This window comes from Ruditapes philippinarum, unplaced genomic scaffold (genome assembly GCF_026571515.1).
Source record: "Ruditapes philippinarum isolate M1 unplaced genomic scaffold, ASM2657151v2 ctg2320_1_1_1_1, whole genome shotgun sequence".
Classification (NCBI taxonomy): domain Eukaryota; kingdom Metazoa; phylum Mollusca; class Bivalvia; order Venerida; family Veneridae; genus Ruditapes; species Ruditapes philippinarum.
Window position 1 is genome coordinate 39,747 of NW_026853576.1, and position 21,215 is coordinate 60,961.

Genomic DNA, 21,215 nt, shown 5'->3' on the forward strand with positions numbered 1-21,215 from the left:
ATAGCAAACTGGTGCGGGGAGTAATTTTGTTTTTGATGAACAAGGGTCGATTATTTTATGATAATTTGACAATTATTGGCATGGCAAATGTGCCGTATGCCTGTGATTCTTTCTATGTGCAAAATTATTAACTAAATAGCACGCTTTCTGACAAGCATTTGTCAGGGGTATTAGGCACTTAATTGTGACAATTTCAAGTTTTCAAATGTACAAGAGCACTTCCTTGCATAATCATACATTAACAAATTTGTCCTTGTTATCTGTCAACCAGAATTAAATATTGTGTTTATTTCTTGAAGGAGCATGACTGGAAATGCTGAAGAAGAGTGGTCAGTAACATTTCATGTTTTGACAAGTGAAGATTTTCATTTTGATCCTGATAAATACCAGGTCTTTATTGTGATGGGCAATAAGGAAATGGGAGGCTGGAAAAATAAAAATAGGCAAATGAAAGTCGAAAGGTGAGGTTTATTTTATATCTCACTTAAAACAAACATAGTTTACACATTGTGTTATTTAATGTTGGTTTTATGTTGCATAATAGACTGTCAAGATAATGAAATAACAATCCAATTCTATTACGTCATACAACTTCCGTGCTCAAATGAGATGTGCATAGACCGTATCGATATTCCTCAGTGCGTTTTTGCTACTCGTAGAGTGCAGTCGTATTTCTACAGTAGCTGACCGTTTTCCGTGACGGATTCGTTCGTTCACGATTTAGATAATTTGTTATTCTAGTCAGTCTTACAAATTATATTGCTATTCGTAGCAATACTCTTATTATTTATTGTTATTAGTAACAATTTGATACAATTTTATAATATTTGTTCGCAAATATTGTTTATTTGCCTTTGTTGTATTTTTTACGACAATACATTTTACGACATACCCACGTGCGTTAGTAGAGTTGCTTTACGAAGTCGCGTGGAAAGCAAAATGGCAGATAAAGAAGTCCAGTTAAAAAACACGGGAAAAAAGACCATAAAAGTCTCCCAACAAAATGAAACAACCCCAGTTACTACCACATCTAGTTCGTCTAGTCAGTCGTCCATGTTAATTTCAAGTGACAAGGCTGCTACTAGCAGCAGTAGCGGTAAACAACCTACGAAACAGTTGCCCACCAAGGAGGGTGGGGTAACGAAAGAAGTGTTACTGATATTAAAGGAAATGAATGCAAATCTCAATGCACAAGCCACACGCTTGGAAAAACAAGAACAAAAATTACAGTCCTTCACTGAACAGTTGACTGATCAAGATTACAGTGAATATAATGAGTACAATGACTATGAATGCCAAGAACAATATGATGATGATGATGCTTGTATATCTGAACAAGCATCCATTCCTTCAAGTGCTAAGAAAAATTCTGGGGGAGGTATATTTAGTTCATTAGTGAACAAATTCCAACAAGAAGACGCTGTTGATAGTGAAGTCAATGATGACCTAGCACATTTTGTCAACATGTCGTTTAGAAGTGGTTTGACGGAAGATAAACTGTCAGATATAGTGAAGGACATACACAGGCCACAAAATTGTGAGGCGTTGGTTAAAACCAGAGTCAACCAAGGAATCTGGAGACTACTGAAAATGCATACACAGGCCGACGACAACCGAATGCAGATAATTCAAGATTTGATCGTCAAAGCCACATCCAACCTTGTCAAGCTTATTGACAAAAATGCTGACTCTTTAGACCCTTGTGATATGGACTGGAGTTCAAACTCTATTGCGTTGCTCGGACAGGCTAATAAATTGATAAATATTCGCCGGAAAGAACTCCATAAGTCGGATCTTGATCCGAAGTACCATTATTTGGCTTCAGCATCTCTTCCATTCACTGATAACTTATATGGTGACGATACAGACGTCAACAAGAATGTGAAGGAGATCAATGACCTGAACAAGATTGGTCGTAGTCTTGGTCGAGGATTCCCTCGGGGCAACTATCGTGGCTATGGTAGCAGACGCCCTCATCCTTACTACAGACGAGGGTTCCGTGGTAGAGGTCGTGGTCGGCCGGACATATCGGCAGCTTCAAAAAATGCCAGGATGGTGCCCAAGAAGTAGAGCAGGTTAGTACTTTTAAAGCTGGTAGATTGAAGGATTTTATTGAAAATTGGAGAAAAATAACCAGTGATGATTCAGTGTTGGACATTGTTCAACATTGTCACATTGAATTTAAAGAGGGTGTTAATCCCATTAAAACTTTTTCTTACATAAACCATTTCACACCCGAAGAAGATAACATTGTAGATAAAGAAATAGATAAAAAAATTATTAAAAATGGGTGTTATTACAGAAGTTGAACATCATCCTGAGGAATATATTTCTCCAATTTTCATACGTCCTAAAAAGAATGGTGAATATAGAATGATTTTAAATTTGAAAGAATTAAATGAATTTATTGAATATCATCATTTTAAAATGGACACATTTGAATCTGTATTAAAATTAGTCAAACCTGGCTGTTATTTTGCATCAATTGATTTTGCGTCATGCCTACTATTCTGTTTCCAATTGCAACAGAACACAAAATTAAGCTAAGATTTCAGAAGTCAGGTAAAATCTACCAGTACGAAGCTCTTCCAAATGGTATTTCTTGTGCGCCAAAACAGTTTACTAGGCTCATGAAGCCAGTTTATGCATCTCTACGCATGCTTGGACATAAGAATTCTGGGTACATAGATGACTCATTGTTAATGGCAGACACAATCTCAGAATGTCGAGAAAATGTGTCCGACACTGTCAATTTAATGACTGATGTTGGCTTTATGATACATGATAAAAAATCAGTACTTGAACCCATTCAAAAAATTACCTTTCTCGGTAACAATATTGATTCTAAAGAAATGATTGTAACTTTGCCGGTAGAAAAAGTAAATGGAATTGTCCAAGCATGTGCAGATCTGCAAAACCGTAATCATGCAAAGATTAGGGAAGTTGCTAGAGTTTTGGGTCTCCTGGTTTCCACTTTCTCTGCAGTTGAGTTTGCTCCTTTGTATTATCGTGATACAGAGAGGGAAAAAATCATTGCTTTAAAAGAAAATAGAGGAGATTATGAGTCCACCATGATGGTAACTGAATCAATTAAAGTTGAATTACAATGGTGGATTGATAATCTTTCTCAACAAAAGCGGAGAATTTCTCATGGAAACCCAAGCATTGTTATCACTTGCGATGCCTCGATCCAAGGCTGGGGATCAGTGTGTGAAAATTTAGAAACTGGTGGTCGATGGAGTGACCAGGAGGCCCAAAACCATATCAATTTCTTGGAACTGCTTGCTGTAAGCTATGCATTAAAATCCTTTTGCAAAACCACAACTAATAGCCATGTTCAGATAAGATCAGACAATACATGTGCAATCTCCTATATTAAGAACATGGGAGGAAAAATACAGAATTTAAACAGTCTTGCTAGACAAATCTGGTTGTGGTGTTGTGAAAGAAATATATGGCTTTCAGCAACGCATGTTCCTGGAATAGACAATGAGGCTGATGCTAGTTCGAGAAAATTCAATGACAATACTGAATGGATGCTAAATGATGGGTTGTTTTCAAAATTGCACTCCACCCAGAAAACCATTTAATGTTACAGTTAAATATACAGTTGACTCTCGATAACTCGAAATCCAAGGGACTGGGCATTTTACTTCGAGAGAAACGGAATTCGAGTAACGTGGATCTGCCGCCATTACGTTGACATTCGTACATGTATATACATGTACCTGATTGAATGTGCAAAGAAGTAGGTTTGTTATTGTTGATAGCGGCAATGCTACAATATTTAACCGTTGAAATGCCTGTAAATCACTTACAAATACAAATAATAAATGAACAAAAATATATTATTCAAAATTTAATACATGTACAGTGGAACCTGTCTAATCCGAACTCGTCCGGACCAGAAGAAAAGTTCGGATTAGAAAGGTTTCCGGATTAGAAAGGTTTCCGAATTAGAAGGTTTTTTACATGTTTTTTTTCATGTTATTTGCAAAATAGTTTAAGGAAAGAAAACGGGAATATATTTGAAATTGCAATTTAGATATGTTATTTTTGCAGTCTCTTATCGTTCATTTTAATACATCTGAATACAAAAATAAAGAAACAAAAATAAATAAATAAGCAACAATATTATGTCCTCTAGGGTAAGTTAACCTACGATGTTAAACAGGAGGCCGAGACATGATTAGATATTCGTACCAGCATTTGTCAGTTGTTGTTTACTCTTATCCGATTCAGCGACTATCCGAATTTACTGACAGTTTACATTAATTTTCATTACTTAATCACGTATCATTGAATCCAATACAAAGGATTAAAAGATATTTCTATTGCATTATATCAAAATATTTATAGAAGCTGACGAAAAACAATCAATTAAGCAATTATAGAAGATATCAAGGTAAGCTAAGTATAATTTTCACACCTTCGCAGATCATACGTTTCACCCATTAATCAAGCGATATAACACTTATCAGTTTGGTGTATGTTTACACCTGCAAGATGTGCGATAATTTGTTATTTTGAATAAAGGTGTGACATTTGGCAAAATCTGTTCGGATCCGAGAGGTAAATTTTAGAGTAAAATAAGAACAAAAATTGAAAAAATCGTCCGGAATTCGGAGTAGACAGGTTCCGGATCCGAAAGGTTTTTTACTATTAAAAATAGAACGGATAAAATCGGGACCGGACACTTCGTTCGGATTAGAAAGGATTCCGGATTAGAAGGGTTCGGATTAGCAAGGCTCCACTGTATATTAAAAGTGAAATATAAACACAAGCATTCGTAGCAATGACATAAATGCAAGTTTGTCAGTATCCATCAGTAATGCACATGCTTTTAATACGCACTCATGATAATTCATTACAATAAAAGCACAATAACACATTTATTTCAACAACAATATATCTAATGTTTGAAGTAAATTGATCATCGGACGAAAACGAAAGTAGCAACTATCGTGAACCGGAAGTACATATTAATGTATGCAATATGACGGAAAATTAATTATAAAAATGTGTTGAAAACACACATCAATACCTAGGCTAGTACAATTAAATTAATTAAATCTTAATTTACTTATCTAACTGTTAAAACCAATTAAGTCCTGAAACTGATTAAACCACTTTCACGACGTGCTGATAATACATGATGACCGGCAATTAAAATTACTATGAAACGTGTGAATAACGAGTGACATCATCTCAACTTGATGTCGCCGACCTTTGATCAGTCGGCTGTTTTCACACTTCGACAAATTGAGATGAAAATATGTTGGACTTTAATTGACGGGACCAAATTTTCTTTTCGACTAAACAGGAGTCTCGGTAAGTCAAAATTTGACCTAAGCGGAGTTAAAATACAAAGATAAAGAAGGAAATTTGACGGGACTTTAGAAATTCTTCGACTAACGCGGAATTTTGAGTAAAGCGATTTTGACTTATTGAGAGTCAACTGTATTAATACCTAAGCCTAAGGAAAGTAATATTTTTTGATCCCGTTCTGGGACATAACTTTTCTGTTATCGCTTTGAAGACTGAGGAATATCGATACGGTCTATGCACATCTCATTTGATCCCTCCAGTTGTTATATGACTACATAGAATTCCAACCCAACGTCAACTTACAGGTAAGTCTAGTTTGTTTGGGGGAATTAATTGAGAACCCTTTAGCTATTTTGATGATGATAAGGTTTTACCTGTAAAAGTTGTTGTAATTGTCTGAATCGATGTAAAATGTTTCTATACTTCCTTCCTTCAATCAGCCTATAAACTATGGTAAATCAATTTCATGTTTATCACATTGCCTATGACACATGACACATTTTTGATCTTTGTGGAGCAGAAAACCAATAAATATAACAGATAGTAATTTTCTTCCATAACATTTTTAATATTTCATTATTTTACATTTGAAGTGTAGAGCCAGTTAGTCTAGTGAGTAACCCAAACATAAAATTTAATGCTTTCAAGAATTGAAACTGTATTTTTAAACATTTAGAAATTCACATAGTTTCTTTTTGTGAAAGAACTGTACTGATTTTTAATAAAGTAACATTCTGTGTATGAGCAATTCACTAGAAAAAATGGGCTGTACATTTTATCCAATGTAAAATAATGAAAATGAAATATAAAATGAAAACTTTGTGTTATTCAGAAGCATAATAAATTGCCTTTTTTAACACAAATACACTCACTGCTGTTTCAAGTACATGTACATGGTTTCAGCTGGCCTATATCCAGTTATTGATAATTTACAGAACTGTCTAACAACCTTCAGTTTTTAATTCATATGACACATTTAATAATAAATCATAGGTAATGACTCCAGTGTTGCATCTAAGGCCGCGCGATTGCGCTATTTGCGCATTTTTATACAGATCGCGCATTTTAATGAAGTCAGTGCGCACCAAGTCGCGCATCTGACGATCTTTTCAACTTAATTCAGTTTATCTTCATCGTATCTTGAACGCTTCAGCCATATTTGTTTTCAATCGTGGTTATGACGAAAATACGTACTAAATCGCATGTAGCAGCCAACTGAGTCATCTCGCGTGTGTTTTGTAGTATTCCTCAATATTTTATATTTTCTACTTCCGTTTTTGAGCGGACAATAGCTGTCAAAAATGCCTGAACGTAAAATAAATGAATTCTTTTCGGTATGTCATATTGTAAGGTAAATGTTATAATGTCCCCCACATCTTTTTCAAATCCCCCATATTTTTCAATTGAGTGGGGGACAATCCCCCATAATTTTGAAATTCTAGATGCAACACTGGACTCTAGCTGTAGTATCATGTGTACTAATATTCAATCCTCAATCAACCTTTGACCTTTAAGACATTGTTTGTTCAAATTGAAAACATTACAATCCATGATACAGTACAGTAACAACTTTTGACGACATAAGACTAGTAGGATAAAGCATATTTTTTACATTTTAGGCATGTAGAGGGTGATATATATGAACTGGTGTCTGAGGTAACCATACCTTTTAGGCTTATTGATAGCAGTAACTATTTTCCATACAAGTATTATTTCAAGAAAAAAGACAAGGAAGGAAAGTATGAACATTACATTAGAGGTGGAAAAACTGGGGAGAATGTCAATAGAATCCTGTATGTTGATAAAAAATACAAAAATTTTGGTAAGCATTTTAAAGATTTATTCATGCATGACAATTGAAAAACATAATAATTATTATGCTACATAGAGGTTTAGCTACCTCATTTTTTTTGTATGTTTTATATGTTTTTACACTGAATGTGTATCATGCGATACTGGCTTATTTTTAACTCGACTTTTCTTTGAAGAAAAAAATAGAGTTGGTCTTGCTGTTGCCTTTTCTTTTCTTCCTATGTTGAAAAATTTGGTTGCTATGGCAACAAATAGCTTAAAAATATGGCAAATATAACAATATTTGTGATTACTCAAAAAGTAATGAAAACATTTTTATGAAACTTAAAATATGGACAGATGGCAGTATGGAGATTATTCACATCATTTTAATCTTTACTTATATGGAGTATAATTATTGTTTCTAACTCACCAAGTGTCGGCGACCTAATTAAGATTTCTGATTCAAGTTTTCAGGCTTTTAACTAATTAATAAGTTCTTTATTTTCAAGGTTTTTACTTCAAACTTCAAATATATGTTTCTGATCATCAACCACATCATATGTGACAAGGTTTACAACTCTAGCCCAAAAATTATTAGAATTACCCCCCTTGAACTTTGAAACTTCATAAAAAAAAGAAGTTTTTTATAATTTCTTTATTTCTTAATACATCTACTTCAAACTTCATATATATGTGTCTTATTATCACTTAAATATTTTGGGAGAATGTTCAATGCTCTAGCTTTACTATTTCCAGAACCCCCCCCCCCCCCCCCCCCCTTGAACTTTGAATTGTTTTTTAGAAACTATTATTATTTTACTCCAACTTCTTCATTTCTTGTAGCATTTACTCCAAACCCCAACATCATTATAATTTGACAAGGGTTATAAATCTAGCATCCATAGAGATTTACCCTTAGTGTGTCTGTCAGTTCGTCTGTCTGTCCATTCCTAAAAAACTGTTTCCAGAGATCACTTATAAAAAACTTTTCCATAATATTTACTTAAAATAGTAAAAAGTTGAAACATTAGTTATAAATATTCATCCTGAGAAAATGGGATCTCTTATTATCACTTCTATAAAAATAATTTCATTACTAGACAGGGAAACTTAACACATAACTAAGATATATACAAATAAACTAAGAACTCAAAAGACTTAAGTAACCATTTATGCCATTCATTCATTCATTCATTCATTCATTCATTCATTCATTCAATGGCATTATAAATTCAAAGACCAATGGCCCTTCAAAATGTTGCTGGGGTTCTAGCCAGTAGGGTACTTTTGGATTGCTTGCAATACTATGATAATTGCTAGTTTTTATGATAATTGCTAGTTTTTATGATAATTGCTTGTTTTTATGAACACTACTAGTAATAACAAGTTAATATGGATCAAATTGAGACAACTAGAGAAATGCAAAAAGAAATGTTTTGGGCCACTTACTTTTACAGCAAATAAGCAGAATTTTCAAGTAAAGACAAAATAGTTATCACACATGAATTGAATTGAAAAAAATCAAATAGGGGTATTTGAAATCGAAATCGAATCAAATGGAACTTTTGGTGTATTGTTGCAGCCCTGGGCCCCACCTTCAAGTAGACTAGACTAAACTTGACCTTTATTCATATATGACCTTGACCTTCTAGATCAAATGTCTAAATTTTGCTTGATTTTAGTGGCTGTAACTTGGTTAATCTCCTGCAAAGCGGGGAAAAGATTAAAGGAATGTTTTCTGTCTGTCCGTCTGTCTGTGTCCGTCCATAAAAACACAGAGGTATTTGTGTGACTAGGAGAATAATAGGCAACAGTACATTATCTTTGACCCTATTTATTTCTTTTGTACTTGTGTGTCTTTTTTTGTGTAGCCTCTACGGAGTAGTGGCGACATATAGGGATCACTTCTCCATCGTCTGTCTGTCCGTCAGTCACAAAACTTGTCCGGACTACTCCTCATAAACAACTGGTGCAATTTCATCCAAACTTTACAGGAATGATCAGTACCAAGTCTAGTTGTACATATTTTCAGCATTTTCCGGTTCAAGGATTTTGTAAGAGTTATGGCCCTTAAATAATTTTTATTTTTAAAGTTTGTCCGGACTACTTCTCTTATACCACTAATGCAATTTCAATGAAACTTTACAGGATTGATCTGTAGCTGAAGTCCTTGCTCATATTGCACGGGTTTTCCGGTTGAATGATTTTTGGCTGAGTTATGGCCCTTTGATAAAAAGGTGCTTTTTTCTGTGTGTTGCCAGATACACAAAAGCTTGTCCGGACTACTCCTCATAAACTACTTGTGCAATTTTATCCAAACTTTACAGGAATGATCAGTACCTAGTCTAGTTGTGCACTGTCCGTCTGTCTGTCGGTCTGTCATAAAACTTGTCCCAACATGAAATTGGCGATCATGAGGCGACACATGCGATCACTGATCGCTCTTGTTTAGGCCTTATGTGACTAAAAAATGGCTTGAAAGACCAAATGAAAAGTTTTATAAGTATGTCAGTGCGTCTGTCTGTCCATAACACTTTTGTTACCACTTTATAACTTTTAAACGGCAGAAAATATTTAGAAATAACTTGGCACAAGTGATAACCATTGAAAGACGATGTGCAGAGTGCAATAATTGGGTTGCTACCACCCAAGGACAAGGTCACACTTATAGGTCAAGTGCTAAAAGTCTACATTTCGTGTCTGCTCCATAACTTTTTAAACAGCAGAAATTTGTTTAAATAACTTGGCACAAGTGATCACCATTATAACCATTGAGAGACGCAAACTCCTCACAGCGGTTACGTCACGCTTTGCTACTTTAACCACTGCCACCACTGAAATCACGTGATGATAGTTGTATCATGTGACAAAAACATGGCGGCCAGTTTCAGAACGCCAAGGATCCCATATCAAACTGGCAGATTTATAATTACATCCTAACCAGACAAAATAAGTTCAAGACACACAATTTGTTATCACTTTAAAAACAAGTGCCGGATCAAATCTTTTTGTGCAATCGTTCAATAAACTGTTTATTATTCTGCCATTGTTTACTGGTTGTTACTATGCATAACGGTGTCACAGTGAAAATATCTTTCGTTATGTTTACAAAATAATTTTTAAACGTATAATTTTTTACTTTCTTGTACATTAAGCATAACTATTTAACGAAAGAAAACTAAAATGATATTAAGTATTCTATTTTAAGATTAAAAGTGAAAAAAATATATCCGGCTATATTCGACCGAATTTACTTGTGGTGGCAGTGGTTACTGTACAGATCAGGGGAAGTAACCGCTGCGAGGAGTTTGTGAGAGACGATGTGCAGAGCTTAATAATTGGGTTGCTACCCCCCCCCCCCCAAGGTCAAGGTCACACTTAAAGGTCAAGTGTTAAAAAGTCTACATTTGTGTCTGTAATCCATAACTTTTGAAACCACTGAAAAATGTTTGAAATAACTTGACACTAGTGATCACCATTATGAGATAAGTGTTAAGAAGTGTACATTTCTTGGCTGCTACATAACTTATAAACAGCTGCAATGTTTTTAAGATAACTTGGTAGAAATGAACACCATTTTGAGATGATATGCAGAGCATAATAATCAAATCACTACCCCCAAGGTCAGAGTCACACTCTAAGGTCCAATTTTAAAACATCTAATTTTCAGCTCTATATTAAACTTACTGACAATTCAAAGGTTTTTAAATTACAAATGATCCCACCATGACACAGTCTGCCGAGCACAACATCCAGGTTGCTAATCCAAAGTTACATTCAGGTTGCTACCCCTAATGTTATAGAGAATACATGGTTGATGTCGGGATGGAGAAGGTTTATTTGGTGAGCGAGAAGGTGTATCTTGGTGAGCTTTAGCGAACCAAGATTCACTTTCGCAGTGAACCAGATATAAACCTTCTCCATCCCGCCATCAACCATGTATTTGATTTATCCTGCTTTCAATCATGTTTTTATAATAATTAAATCATAAAATGGTTTCATTCTTACTTTTCCCCGATAAAATAGCATCTTTATGTAGTTTTGTTTTGCTGCTAAACAGTTGACGTCATCATATGACGTAATACTTCATCATATGACGTAATGACTGGAGATAGAAAAGTTTATCCGGCAAGGCTTTATCCAGCTGACGATATTGACAGTAGCAGGATAAAAGATTATTTGTTCTCCATAAATTTTTGACCTTATTGAAGATTTTAATAGCTTTGCACAAATAATCACCATCATGAGACCATGTGTTTAAGATATGCATGGCACAACATCAAGGTCATGGCTGCTGAAGGCAAGAAGTACACATTTATGTCAGCTGTGGAAGGGGATTTAGCTCTCGTTAGACTGCCTTGATATTGCAAAATGAATTATCATCAAACTTTAACACAATAATCCATGAGGAGAGACCTATAATTTAACCAGACAAACCTTGACCATCACTTACAAATAACCTTTATGCTGAAGGTCAAATTATAGAAATTTTCTTCTTTTTTATGCAGTAACTGGATATAACTTTATTATTAATGAATTGATATACTTTATATTAAGACACAACATTCTTTGGGATAAGACTGTCTTGTATATCAAACTGAAATAAACTGTGGCTCTTTTATGACCTTGTCCTTGAAAGATAAAATATTGAATTTTCTCTGATTTTTAATATAATTGACTGTTACTTGGAAAGAAATGAATAGCTTATCTTCATACTTGGACAGATTGACCTTTTGTAGAAGACCTTTAAAAGGTTGAAATGACATTGACCTTGAACTTTAAATGAGCTTTACCGTCAAGGTCAAATTATTCAATTTTGGTTATTTATATACGAATTTGATGTAAAACTTGGACAAAACAAGACTTGCTACCAAACAAATAAATTGAATATTGTAGATTTGACTTAAACCTTTAATTGACCTTGACTGTCAAGGTTTATAAGATTAATGGAATTCTTTTGGTTTTGCATACTGCCATCTAATTTCTGGATAATCTTTATGGCAAAGAGTTCACTTTTTCTTAAAATAGGCGACACAAAATAGTTCTCTTCAAATGTTGTAAGGTTTATTGTTTGTGCTTGGAAATAAATATCTTTTAGTTAGATTTTATGGCTTCTAATTGGCATTCTATGGCACTGAAAGCAATGCCTTATTTTCTCTAAACTTCAAGACATTATAAACAGGATGCTTTTCCTTCCACTTTATAGTCATATCAAACCCATAAAGGAAAACCTTATTTTTTTTCTCATATAAATTTCTTTTTAAATGTTTGTTTAAACCTTTACTTGTTCGCATTTAGAAAAAATGAGTGTTGCCCGGCCTGGCGGTGGCTCTTGTTACATATGACAGGATTTAAATGCTCTTTATTGATAGATATTTATCAATCTCTCAACCTGTAAATTTTACTTATGTTTTTCAGGTGAATGGCACCAGTATGATGGGTTTGCTGAAAGAGAACCTGACAAGGTTTCTGTGGGTAAAGTGAAAGAGGTGTTTTCTTTTAAAGGAGATTTTAAAAAACATGCAGAGAAAGCTATCCATGTGTTTTGTCCACAACTCTCTGATTTGGACAAAGTCGGCTTTTCAAACATCCTCTGTAGAATACAAATGCTTTTTGAATCTTTGTGGAAGATTTATTACTCAGATACTAGATGTTGGTCGGATAAATATATGGCATTTGTTGATTTCGTAAGTATTTTTTAGCTCAACTATTCGATAAGAATAAGTAGAGCTATTGCAGTCAACCGAGCGTCGGCGTTGGCGTAACCACTTATGTTAAAGTTTTTGTAATAGTTCAAATATTTTCAAAGTCCATAGACATATGGCTTTGAAACTTTGCACACTTGTTCACCATTATGACCCCAACCTGTAGACAGGAGGAGGTAACTCTATCAAGCATTTTGACAGAATTATGCCCCTTTTTCGACTTAGAATTTACGTTAAAGTTTTTGTAATAGTTCAAATATTTTCAAAGTCCATTGACATATGGCTTTGAAACTTTGCACACTTGTTTACCATCATTACCCCAACCTGTAGATAAGAGGAGGTAACTCTATCAAGCATTTTGACAGAATTATGTCCCTTTTTCGACTTAGAATTTACGTTAAAGTTTTTGTAATAGTTCAAATATTTTCAAAGTCCATTGACATATGGCTTTGAAACTTTGCACACTTGTTCAACATCATGACCCCAATCTGTAAACAGGAGGAGGTAACTCTATCAAGCATTTTGACAGAATTATGCCCCTTTTTTTACTTAGAATTTACGTTAAAGTTTTTGTAATAGTTCAAATATTTTCAAAGTCCATAGACATATGGCTTTGAAACTTTGCACACTTGTTCACCATCATGACCCCAACCTGTAGACAGGAGGAGGTAACTCTATCAAGCATTTTGACAGAATTATGCCCCTTTTTCGACTTAGAATTTACGTTAAAGTTTTTGTAATAGTTTAAATATTTTGAAAGTCCATTGACATATGGCTTTGAAACTTTGCACACTTGTTCACCATCATGACCCCAACCTGTAGACAAGAGGAGGTAACTGTATCAAGCATTTTGACAGAATTATGCCCCTTTTTTGACTTAGAATTTACGTTAAAGTTTTTGTAATAGTTCAAATCTTTTCAAAGTCCATTGACATATGGCTTTGAAACTTTGCACACTTGTTCAACATCATGACCCCAACCTTTAAACAGGAGGAGGTAACTCTATCAAGCATTTTGACAGAATTATGCCCCTTTTTTGACTTAGAATTTACGTTAAAGTTTTTGTAATAGTTCAAATATTTGCAAAGTCCATTGACATATGGCTTTGAAACTTTGCACACTTGTTCACCATCATGACCCCAACCTGTAAACAGGAGGAGGTAACTGTATCAAGCATTTTTTTTACTATCAAGCACTAAGAATAGTCGAGCGTTGCTGTCCTACCGACAGCTCTTGTTTCATTTTCAGCTGAAAATGATAAAGCAGGGTTTCGGCTGCAATTATGCCAATTCTACAAATGGCCAAAAAATATTTGGAAGTTTGGGGAAAAATAATCATAAAAATTTTTTTTTGTGATGTTTCTCTTTAGCTCACCTGAGCTAGCTCAGGGTGAGCAATTAGGATCGTTGAATGTCCGTCGTCGGTCCACATTTGTTCGTTAACACTCTAGCGGTCACTTTTTTGCCTCAATCATTAAACTATGTGAGGATGCTTGTCTAGATAATAGCTCTGATGAGTTTGAACATGGGTCATTGGATGAAAAACTAGGTCACAGGAGCTGAAAATAGAAAAACCTTGTTAACACTCTAGTGGTCCACATTTTTGACTTAATTGTCATCATACTTGGTCAGGATGCTTGTCTAAGTAATTGCTCAGATGTGTTCGAACATGGGTTATCTCGGATGAAAAACTAGGTCATAGAAGCTGAAATAGAAAATCATGTTAACACTAGAGGCTACTGTTTTGATCCAAATATCCTTGAAATTTGCCTGAAAGTTAAACTTTGTTTTGATAATTTATAGATTAAGTTTGAGTATGGGTCGCCTGTGGTCAAAAACTAGGTCACACCTCCCAAATATGAAAAAATCTTGTAAACACTCTTGTGGTCACATTTTTTACTCAATTGTCATCAAACATGGTCAGGATCGGATGCTTGTCAAGGTAATCCCTCGGATAAGTTTGAACATGGGTCATTTCGAATGAAAAACTAGGTCACAAATGGCCCCTATTGATTTTTGGTCAAGGGGTCAAATGTCAATGTCATACTGACCTTGTAGGTTAAAACTGTTTCAGATCAATTACTTGACAAGACATGGGCCTTTGGCCCTCAAAGTTCATAGGTGCATTGGTTTTAATTTTGGGGTCAAGGGGTCACCCAAAGGTCTAGGTCACATTGACCTTGTATGTCTAAATGATTGCCTGTCAATAACTGGACAACCCATCGACCCTGGACTTTCAAACCTCACAGATGCATTGCTTTTGGTGAGAAGATGACCTCAATGGATTTTTGGGGTCAAGGGATTAGAGGTCAAGATAATATTGACCTTATAGGTAAAAACACTTTCTTATCAATATCTCAACAACTCATGAGTCATTTACCTTCAATCTTCACAGGTCTATTGTTCTTGGCCAGTAGATAACCCCTATTGATAAGGGTCAAAGTTACATTGACCTTGTAAGTAGAGATGGTCACCAACCAATAACTCAGCAACTCAAGTTGCCTTGGTTTATATTTTTCATTCAACACATTTCAAGGTCTAATGTAATATAACAAATTGGCTGTCATTTAAATCATAAAATTTATGCATATTTGGTATGATTTATGATAACTTTGTCATAAAATTGCTGCACACAACCTTTACTGTCACAATTACCTAGTGACAAGTCATGACCAGTAGATAACTCCTATTGATTTTTTGGTCACTAGGTCAAAAGTCAGTTACAATTGCCTGATCACATGAACATGTGTGGTTTACAAACATCTTGTTTTGCTTTATTTTATACTTTAGAACCTTTTTGTGCCCCCACTATGGGGTGGGGACATTTAGATTTACCCTTGAAAAGTCTGTCTATGTGTCCATCCATCTGTTTGTTCACTTTTGTGTTGCACATGGCTAAAAAAATATTAGACCTAGAGACATGAATATTGGTCAGCATGCAGGGATCATTCTGGTCAGGATTTTTAGTGAGAGATTTTCTCTCATTTGAGAAATTTTAATGAGAGAAATTAGATTTTCTTGAGATATTTAATTGTCATGATGGGCGAGGTTAAAAATATAGAAATTTCTAACTTTTTAAAATCACTGTACATATAAACATTGTTTATCTAATGAGGATATAAGAAGATGTAGCTCTGTTTATTACAGTGATTTTTGTTTTCACTTTTTTAACACATCCTATGCCTTTTCTTTTGTGAATTTTTAAACATAATAAAATTCTAGTTGTGAAAAATAAATATAACACTTTTATTCTGAAATATAAAAGAATTATACATGGATATCTACTACAACTATTATTTGCAGCCAATGTTCCTAATGGACAACACTGTACTGTACAGAAGTGATTGTTGAGATTTGAAGAATATTTTTTATAACCTTACATTTTGTTTTCTTTATGATTCTCTTCACACACCTCCCTCCTTTAAAAAAATATTCATTGAATATGTGACCTGAACACATAATGACAAATATCTCCATATCCACAAATATAAACAATGTATACCTAAAGTAATTTTTATTCATAAACATCATTTTTAGTGTTATAAAACACCTTTAAATAACACTCAGCTTCCTTTTAGTATTTTTTTCACGACATCGCGAAAATATGTGACAAATGAATATTTGTCTGTTTTCTGCTGAAACATTCACAATTCTAGCTGTTGCTGATTGCAATAATATAAAATTAAATATTTTTGTTCAATAAAAGAATATTTATTATCGGCTATTTCATCAGGAATCGTAAAACAATTTTTTTTAATTTGTTCTTTACGGCAAAATTTACCGTGGTTGATGTGACATTTAGAAGACAAATTTTACCAGTATTTGTTTTTTACATGTCCATTTTTATGTTAGTCTGTGTCTAACGATTTTTATTAAAATCAATTAAAAGTGTTTTATGTAAATTCTCGACTTACAGATAGATAAAGGTTAGCCATCATACCGTACGGTGAATTTGCGGTCTCCGATCGGCAATTATTTTAGGCTAAATAATTCAAAGTGTTGGACTACTTTTTGGAGTTTTTTTACACCAATTTCATTAATAAACAATTTGAAATTAAATTCTTGATGGGAATCGTGAATTTTTCATCATATTTTTGTGTAACTTTAGCATTCTTTTGATTGTGATTAGACATTTTCCGGCTCAAATTGCCGTGCGAGATTTTCTCTCATTTCACAAATTTCTCTGAGATTTTGGTGATTTTTTTGCGAGAAATCGCGGAAATCGCCCCCTAGAATGATCCCTGAGCATGTGTAGTTGTGCCTCTGGGTATTTTTGTGTTTATATATTTAGTATTTTTAGAGTTATTGCCCTTGACATAGCAAAAATTTGCAATTTTCAACTCGTGTCGCACATATCTCAAAAGGCATTTGACCTAGAGTCATGAAACCTTTCAGGAATGTTGCTCAGCATGTGTAGTTGTGCACCTGTAGTTTCACTTGTGGATTTAGTCTGTTTTATTACAGTCGCTCTTGACTTAGTAAATATTTGCAATTTTCAACTTGTGTCACATGTAGCTCAAAAAGTATTTGGCCTAGAGTCATGAAACTTTACAGGAATGTTGATCAGCATGTGTAGTTGTGCACCTGTGTATTGTCATCTGGATATGTTTAGTGTTTTAGAGTAATTGCCCTTGACTTTGAAACATTTACGATTTTTAACTTGTGTTGCACCTAACTCAAAAGTATTTGATCTAGTGTCATGAAACACTAGGAACAGGAATGTTGCTTAGCATGCTGTGAAGTTGTGCACCTGGGGTTTCACTTGTGGATTTTTTCTGTTTTGTCTGATTTATTGTCCTTGACTTAGTGAAAACTATTCCATTATGTAGTGTTATTTGTTACTCGAGTGCTAATTGAGTTAGAATCAACCAACTTTACAGAAATAATGATCAACATCACTGTGAAGCTATGCACCTGAGGTTTTGCATGTGGATTTTTTTTTCAGTTTTGTTAAGAGTAATTGCCCTTGACTTAGTATAAATTTGCAATTTTCAACTTGTTCATGCATAACTCAAAAAATATTTGACCTGTCGGTCTGAAAGTTTACAAGAATTTTGGTCAGCCATGTACTTATGCACCTTGGGGTTTACTTGTGGATTTATTCAGTATTTCTTAATCTTGCCCTTGACTTTGTAAACAATTTTTAGTTTTTAACTTGTGGCACATGTAGCCCATAAAATATTTGACCTAAAGTCATAAGATTGACTAAACAGTGAGTGTTTGGGCACCCGTTGACTATTGACACATTTCTAGTTATTTTAGTATCATTGACATCCAGTATCCTCTCAATATCAACATATATATAATAATGCACTTTACAGACAAATGTGAATACATGTTGTTTAGATAATGATAGAAAATTTTAACAAAAACAATAATGATAAACGGACAATTTATCACACTGATGTTCAAGTATAATATTACTAACAAGTATATTGTTACCATTGTCACTGCAGTTGTTTGTTTTTGTCAGGAAAACTTTTAAGACTACTGAAGTTTAAAAGTACGGTAATTAATTATAAAACTTAGTCAATGAAAAAGAATATAAACACTTCAATATACCAAAATGCTCAAGTACAGTGAGATATAATAAATAAATAAATGATTGAATTTTGTAAAATAAATAAATTATTGCCCTCAAATGGTATTGTTACTGTAATGAGTTCATCAATGTTAAGTTGTTAAAGAACGGGTAATATGTACATGTTTTGCATAAATTATAGTTAAATCTTCTAACAGAATATTTATTTAGTGGAATGTTCGGCTGATTTCTGTTGTTTGACAGATAGGGTTGAGCTACTGTTCAAGTTTATAATAACCTTGTTAGTCGGTGTATTATGGTTGGAGAAGCTGCTCTGAGATTAACTGAAGTGAGCATCTGTATTTATAGACTTTGGGGTGTTAATTTCAAATGAAATTTGGCCACTGCTAAACATTCAATTTAAGTACTTTGAGCCAATGAGATTCAGTAACAGAATTAGTTATCCAATCACAGTGCTCCGCTAAATATAGCACTGTCATGGGTCATGCAACGTCACATAAGATAGATCTGTCAAGTGTCTGTTAAAATGTTATGATTCTTTTATAGAATAGTAATTACTAAAATTAATGGCTTATTTATTTGAAATAGTCATTTGTTTTCCAAAAGATGATTATGGTATTTTTGTTACATTGTGACAGTGCTGTCTCATCATTTGGCAGGTCAACTGAATTCATCAGCTGGAAAATGTAAACAAGTAAAATGGTTTCCTGCGGGAACATTTTTAATGATATAAAGATTTTTCATTTAACTATTTTCAACATTGTTGGGGGGATAAATAAACTATTTTATCACACACCCGTGCCGATTTTGCGACTCTATAAATATGTTATTGCACGGCCGTGCATATATTTTGACGTTAACCTCATTAGCGTTATACAAACATAGTGTAAAGACGCGCTAAATGTTAGCGTTATACTATAGGCGCGTCAATGATCATTTTAAACGGCCTTAATTTTTGGTATGTGATAAATAGAATATTAAATTCGTGTAAGTTCATTACTGAATCTATTGCACGAGTTGAATAAAAAAATATTCTGCTCGCCAGAGGCTGGCGTAATATAATTTTATTCAACTCGTGCAATAAATTTAGTATTGAACTTACACTCATTTAATATCCTCTATGTATCAGGAATATAGTTAACAATAATCGATCAATATAGAAGAAGGTCTTTGGAAAACTGGTGACGTTGAAGACCGGAGACGGCCGAAGATAAAACAATTATTTCTTTTTAAGAAAATGATTTAATAGGCCTACCATTTTATGAATAATTCCGAGCAAAAAAAATAAAGTAAACACACAAGTTTACGCAGAAAATATCTCTATTTATAATGGCAGATGCCACTACGAATATTTTAATTTTGTAGATTTTCAGTATTTGTAAAATTTGAGTTAGATTTTAAAGAAACATTGATAATTTTCAAAGACATCATTCAAGTTTTTCCACCCTAAACGGCAAAATAATTATAGAAAATTAGAAATATCACGTAATAGATTTTTGTTCTTAATTAGGTGTAATTCGGACTAACTCCCTAGAGGTCAATCCGTAACGTATCGGCAAACGGTATTTAGCTAGGTTTTCGAAAAGGTCAATTAACCAATCATGTACGGTTTACAGATCACATGCTCCTCCATGTACCGAAAACAGGTCACGTGCTCCTCCATGTCTAAAAACTTGAACGCGTGCCAATACCCTGCGGTCTCCAGACCGCAGGGAATAATACACATTTATGTGTTCCAATGACACTTTTAGCATATACTTTAGTCTCCAGACCGCAGGGTATTGGTACGGGTTTAACTTTTGAGGCATGGAGGGGCACGTGACCTGTTTTCGGTACATGGAGGAGCATGTGATCTGTTAACCGTACATGATTGGTAAATTGACCTTTTCGAAATCCTAGCTAAATACCGTTTGCCGGTACGTTACGGATTTACCTGTAGGGAATTAGTCCGAATTACCCCTAATTAAGAACAAAAACTATTACGTGATTTTTCTAATTTTCTATAATTATTTTACCGTTTAAGGTGGAAAAACTTGAATGATGTGTTTGAAAATTATCAATGTTTCTTTAATATCTATCTCAAATTTTACAAACAATAAATTGTTTACACTGAAAATCTACAAAGTTAAAATATTCGTAGTGGCATCTGCCATAATAAATAGAGATATTTTCTGCGTAAACTTGTGTGTTTACTTTATTGATTTTTTTGCTCGGAATTATTCATAAAATGGTAGGCCTATTTAATCATTTTCTTAAAAAGAAATAATTGTTTTATGTTCGACCTTCTCCGGTCTTCAACGGTCATCAGTTTCCAAAGACCTAGCTTCTTCTATATTGATCGTTTATTCAATTGTCAACTATATTCTTGATACAAATGTTTATAGTTAAATGAAATATCTTTATATCATTAAAATGTTCACCGCAGGAAACCATTTTACTTGTACATCTATTGTATAGGAATAATAGGTCAGGTTTATTTCTACTTATCTGATCGTGAATATCTTTATTCTTCGGTCAGTTAAGTCTAAGTTAATGATCTATGCTTAATTGTCAGGTTATTTCTCGACCCTGATCATGTTCACAAAGTTCTGAATGATATTTCAATGGCTCTTTCACATGAATCTTTGAATACTTATATTGTTTACTGTAAAATATATAGTTGATAAACAACCACAAAAATCATGAGAAAGACAGAGGAGAACTCTATCTTTAATGAGGGAATTATCAAATAATACTGTATATTATTATACATTATATCCAAATATGACAAAGTATAAAAAAAATTCATAATAAATAATACATTTATGGAAAATTTTCTGAGAATAAGTTTGGCACAGTAAGGAAATT

General features: G+C 33.8%; 1 protein-coding gene across 1 annotated transcript in view; it reads left to right on the forward strand.

Annotated features, from left to right (window-relative positions):
- The window catches only part of LOC132737245 (E3 ubiquitin-protein ligase rnf213-alpha-like), a 52,135-nt gene that overhangs the window by 17,231 nt on the left and 13,689 nt on the right, over nt 1–21,215 (forward strand). Inside the window, exons 5-7 of the mRNA XM_060724503.1 lie at nt 300–461; nt 6,948–7,150; nt 12,541–12,809. Of these exons, the coding sequence (XP_060580486.1) occupies nt 300–461; nt 6,948–7,150; nt 12,541–12,809 (634 nt within the window). The remainder of the gene's footprint in view (nt 1–299; nt 462–6,947; nt 7,151–12,540; nt 12,810–21,215) is intronic.